This window comes from Cucumis sativus, chromosome 7 (genome assembly GCF_000004075.3).
Source record: "Cucumis sativus cultivar 9930 chromosome 7, Cucumber_9930_V3, whole genome shotgun sequence".
Lineage (NCBI taxonomy): Eukaryota > Viridiplantae > Streptophyta > Magnoliopsida > Cucurbitales > Cucurbitaceae > Cucumis > Cucumis sativus.
In genome coordinates, this window is record NC_026661.2 from 15,900,174 (window position 1) to 15,906,173 (window position 6,000).

The 6,000-nt window shown below is 33.0% G+C and overlaps 1 protein-coding gene across 1 annotated transcript; it reads right to left on the minus strand.

Moving 5' to 3' along the window:
* Positions 1 to 1,441: 1,441 nt before the first annotated feature.
* Positions 1,442 to 4,874, minus strand: LOC116405262 (exopolygalacturonase-like). Its single transcript, XM_031889235.1, has 5 exons — positions 4,572 to 4,874; positions 4,023 to 4,337; positions 3,427 to 3,716; positions 3,120 to 3,336; positions 1,442 to 1,639 (listed from the first exon to the last, which is right to left on the minus strand). Exons 1-5 carry the CDS (start codon positions 4,872 to 4,874, stop codon positions 1,442 to 1,444), a joined length of 1,323 nt encoding a protein of 440 aa, XP_031745095.1.
* Between the last annotated feature and the right edge of the window lie 1,126 nt (positions 4,875 to 6,000).

Genomic DNA, 6,000 nt, shown 5'->3' on the forward strand with positions numbered 1-6,000 from the left:
TATTGTTTTTTTTTCATTTATGATTATTAAATTAATATAAAAAATATAATTATCATTAACCAATTATAATCTTTCCAAATTCTCACATTCATGCGTGGCTAGAATATGAAAAGTTATCTCTTTATTTCTATAATTTAATTTTTAAAATTTATAAATATATTTTAATGATGAGATTCCAACAGGTTTTGTAACTTTTATCTTCTATAACTATATAAAGAACTCTCTTCCATCTTTCTTATAAACATTTGAATTTCCTCTTCTACTTAGTTTTGTTTTCTTGGACTTTTTACTCACCATGTTTTGTTTTGTCTCGTTTATATTGATATTTACTTTTGTGTTGCAATTGCAATAGATATTTGAGTTTTCTCTTCTACTTAGGTTTGTTTTCTTAATCTTTTTACTCACTATGTTTTGTTTTTTCTATTAATTCGTTTATATTGATATATACTTTTGTGTTGCAATTGCAATAGGTTAATACTTTGGAGGAAGACTTGAAGAACACATGTATGAGATACAAAATTGAAACAATGTCATTAGGAAAGCTAAGTTCAAGAATTCTGACTTCTTTTTATAGCAATAAGTGCATGCTTTGATTTAGTATTTTGAGTTAAGTGTACAAAGGTTCTTTCTTGGGATGTATTTAGCTTCTTTTCAATAATAATCTCAATACTCTAATGAACTTTTCTAACTTGTACCAATTCTTAAAAAAACTTTAATTCGTAGTACACTATTATTAGTCGTACATAATTATAGTCTGAATTTCTCGAAAAAGTAACAATCTTATCTTTACTTTCTTATTATCTTAAAATGTTTTAGGTAAGTAATTAGTATCTAACATTTTTTATAAAAAAAATGATATAAGTTTATAAGTTGTTGGTGGACATTTATGATTATGGGTTTATGGTTAATTCAAAATTTGAGAATGAATGAGTTTGGATAAGTCTCTTTATTCTAAAAAAATAAAAATAAAAAGTAAGATAATGGTTACAAATATTTCAAATTCCATCAACCATGTAGCCAAACAAAGTAACATATCTATCGTAGCAAATCAGTTTTCCATTTCTATACTAAATTGACTCATTTGTAGTATATATGTCAATCCTTGAATTTTTTTATAATAAAAAAAATCACGTGTTAGATGAATTTTAGATTTATCCTAGTTTATTGAATTCTTATTTAAATTATTGTTATTAATGCATCGTGGAAAGTTTGTAGATTTTATGGTGAACATGAATTTGTATAATACATTTGAAAGTTTATAGTTTTTTTTTTTCTTCTCTGTTTCTTCCTCAAGCCCTAGTTCTTGGTTCCCCTACAAATTTTCTCCCTTCTTATTCTCTATTTGCTTGCAAACATCGACCGTCCCAAATCCCCTCTTGTCCGAACCGCAGACGTTCCACCGTGTTGGAGTCAAAGCGCCGTCGCTGTACTGTCCTCACGCTTACAAAGCAGCTGTCGCCTTCCGCTCCAGGCGAACAGGGACGTCGTCGGTCGCTTCTGTCTTCTCGCCGGCTTCGTTACTTAGTGGAAGCGGTTGTCTTTCAGACCCGAGCCACTTCGCCGCTACGATCCGATCTGCCTCCGTTTTGCAAAGCCGTCGTGTGTTTTTCCCTTCCTTCCAACCGCATGTGACTCCCTTCTAGCCGCGATTTCCAAATTCGACCCACGCCCAAGTCGATTGCACTTTCTTTTTTTGCATTATCTTCAGAACCACTACCGCTGTATTATTGTAAGATTATTTGGTAGTGAAAAATTGTGAAATTTTGTAGATTGTTCCATTGCTATCGTAGGTGTGGTTCTTGGGATTTAATGTTGAAATTGTTAATTGATTTTTTGAAGGTATTGAAGGTAGCGCTTGAGTTACTTGGGTTCGCAACAAACATTAGATTTTAGTTGGAACTCATTTCGTGAATATTTAGGTAAGTTGTGAAAAATCACATTGGGTTGATTTTAAATGAATGATACGTTGGAGAGAGATATTGAGTAATTGTCTTAATGTTTAGGTTCGTTTTTCGTAGACCTCAACGTGGTTAAGGGGCTTACCTAAATTTAAGGTAAGGGATTCTCTACTACTCGACTCACCACCGATATATATATACGTATGGATGTAGACTTGGTGTTGAATGTATACTGTGAATGACTGGAAACATATATATACATGAATTGACATAGACTTGATGTTGAATGCATATTGTGATTGTCTGGGATTATATATATATATGTGTGTGTGTATGGACGTAGACAGGATGACAATTCTTATCATCCTCTTCTTTCTTGCTTCTCGCCACTAACGTTGCTCCATGTAGAGGATACCTAGAGGTATAAAGGTAGCACTTCCTCCTCTGCCTAAGCTGTCCAACTACCTCTCTTAGTGCTCTACGTTTTTTGAACCAAAATTAAGATAATGTAAGAAGTTAGCAGTTGATTTAAATTAATTTGATGGATGAATTAAGAGTTATTTGTTTAAGGATTAGAAATTTTGGATTATCCTAACTAGCTTGAGATGGCCAAGATTGAAAAAAAAAAACCAATAATTTTCACATTGAATTCATGATTCAAAACAGAGAATAGAATGTGTTGAATATTTATATACAATCCCCAATTCATAAATCTCTATAAATCACCAATAATGAATAAATCTGTATACCCAATGTTATACAACACAAGGTGGTGGGTTTTGAACCCCAAAAGTAGCAATCTTTGCATTCGAACATGAAGAAACAATGGTTGTATTCCTCAAGTTGGTGCCTCCATAACTCAAGTTAATGTCCCTCAACTCTACCCCCTCGCATGGAAACAATTTGCTGCACTCCAACAACACTGCCACATTCGTTGTCGAAGTTCCCCGAATGTTTTTGAATTGTACGTTGCTAACCTTCCAATTTGATTCCTGCATGCACATGTAAGTTTAGTAGCACGTACGTTATCGTTAAATCACTATTAAACTCTAAAGATTAAGATCATCTGTTTCTTTTAATAAGATACACAAGAAGAAGAAACATTAGACAGTGCACATCTCAATTTTCGATTGACATTTTCTTAACACTCTCAGTTTATGCTCTTGACATCTCGACTGGATTAAACTAATAACATGGTTAGTTTTTATTGTTATTATTTACCTTCTTCTTCTTAGTGCCATAGGTTTGATCGATAATTATAGGATTTTTTACGTTGTACATTACAATGTCTTCAAAGATAATTCTCGAGGCTAACCCCGAGACAGGGCTAGCCCAAGTCTTGATTCTGGCACCATTGGTGGCATTGAAAATGGTGCAGTTCTTTACTAGAACGTCATAGACACCCTTTTCTTTCGAGTACTTGCCCAAGCTGCCCACACTGAAAAAGATGAATAATGGAAAGCTTTTAGGTGTTCTCCTTTGTGTCTATTTAATCTTTCACTTCTTTTTTAGAAAGTGTACTATTTACCTAAGGCCATGTCCAGGGCCGCAAGTGACATTGGTGACGGTTATATTCTCTGTACTGTGACCAATGGAGACACAATCATCACCTGTGCCAATGACACTATTGGCAATGGTGACCAATTTTGAGGTGCTAAGATGCATTCCATCGGTGTTGGGACTATTATGCGGAGCTATAATTTTCATGTTAGTAGCAGTGAAATTGTAGCAGTAGAATACAGACGTGTGAAAGCCCATGCTGTTTACCGAAGTGAGCCCATCAACAATGGTGTGATTTAATCTCGTGAATTTAATCGACTGCAAAAAAAAAAAAAAAAAAAAATCAAAGAATTAATCACCATCGTTCAAAAGACATTTTTGAATATCGCATAATAAGTAAAAATATTTAAAGTAAAATTTCATATTCTTATCGAGAGGATATATGGAATTTTGCTATATATTTTCTAAATAATTTTAATAGTTTATGTAATTTAAAATAATTTTTCATTTTTAAATATGTTTGGTCTATCGCAAGTTCTTTTAGATACGTGTTAGACACAAATCAAAAAGTTTGGAGTGTAAAATACTTGTAATTTAAAATGAAAGGCAAAAATATATAGTTACGATTGGAAGAAGTTGGCATAAGTTGTTTTTCTTGCAGTCGTTGTAGGGCCAAACGGAGAGGCCTTGGCCGTCAAAGACGCCGGAGCCGGTGAGGATGAAACCAGTAATATCTTCAATGGAGAACCATTCTGGAGAAGAATATGCACTAATATCGGTGGTGGCCTTTACAGTTCCTTGATTTTCAAGGGTGATGGGAAAGCTTTTGCAAGGACCGGCGAAAGTCACCGGACCCACCAAAAATGTGCCTTGTGGGATCAAGAACTTGGCCGGACCGACTGTGTTTCGGCAAGCTGCAATCCATGTTGTCATGAATGCCTGCCAAATGAAAAATAAAAAAAAATTATAACTCTTTTTGCCAAAAAAATGTTGAAATAATTGTACCATCCATATCCACCAAAATAGAATAGAAGAAAAATTGACATCGGTTTAGAATAATATAACAGTAGAATTTAATAGCAAAAAATATATACAATTTCCTATAGTCATCAATTTAAAGATAATTAACTCAAATTAAAAGGTTTGAAGTTGGTGTGTGTTGATATTTCTCACCTGTGCATCATCAGTTTTTCCATTAGCTTTAGCTCCATGTTTTGTAACATCAAAAACTGACCCACCATTCTGATTTAGATCAACATTTGCCTTAATGTCATTCACCGTGCCGCCAATGTTGGGAAGAGTACTGAAGCCAAGACGCCGGGGTGCTTCTGCAGGACGAAGAAACTGCTCATTTGTTGTTGGTACGATCCCCTTCAGACGATTTTGAGTGCCGGTGATGTCATCGAAAACGACAGCACAACATTGCCAAGCAAATACTAAGAGAAGGATTTGAATGAGGCTAAGATTTCTTGTCATTCTGATGGTTAAGTGTCTTAAATAATTTGGATTCAATAGCAAATTGGAGCGTTTTTTCCCCCTGGATTTTTATTTCCAATGATCAGAAGTATTTATATATGCATGTTTAATGGAAAAACTAAATTTAGAAGACGAGAACAAAGTTTAATAAGTTTGGAGAATTATTTCAAATATTTTGTGTTAATTAGGTAGTTTGTTTAATTTTTTGCCTTCCATTAATATATAAGTTGTTTTTTTTATTAACAATAATTCAGTTTCTTAGACATGAGTTCAACAATTTAGGGTCAAGCTCATAAGTTTGGTAATGTGGATCAGAAGATTGTTGTAAAGATCATTAATCCGTAATTAACATATTTATAATGTACTAGTTGGTAATACGTGCTAAGCACGTTAACATTTTTCACAAATAGTATGAAGTTATATTTATTTACTCATGATTTTTTAAAATACATTTTTTAGCTTCATTTCTAGAGAAATCGATAATTTTGTTAGATATCTTCACTGCTCGAAGAGTTTATAAGTTTGTTTTATTTAACGATTCTTGCGTTTTATTTAACGATTCTTGCTTGGAAAATTGAAATGAGGGTAAATTTGCGTGGGATTAATTATCGATGAAATTGTGTTGCTTGAAACAATGTATTTTGTATGTGTTTGAATTGCATATTCTATATGCTAGTCTACTTGAGCATTCCTCTTCCTTTATGGGCTTCTTCCATGAGCATTAATAGTGACATGTTTATCACAAGAATAATTATAATTGATGTCTATTTTAGGATTAATATTTAAGGATATAACATTTAAAAAAAATTACAAATTCTACTTATTGGAAGTCTCATATGATAGCTTTTCGCAAATCAATTGACAGCTTTTCTCAAATCAATTGACAGTAAAACCTGGAAAGTTGTCATCTCCGATTGGGAATCACCTACTATTACTAGATAGGGTAAAAAAATTGTTTTTCAATTTGTTCATGAGGGGGTAAATCTTGATAAAAGTAAATCCTCGAACAATAACATAAATGAGTTAATTGCCATGTTAACCAAACAATCTGCTACAGTTGTTAAGAAATTTAGGAACACAAATAATTATGGCTCTAATAGTAGAGATCAGAACAACTATAAAAGAA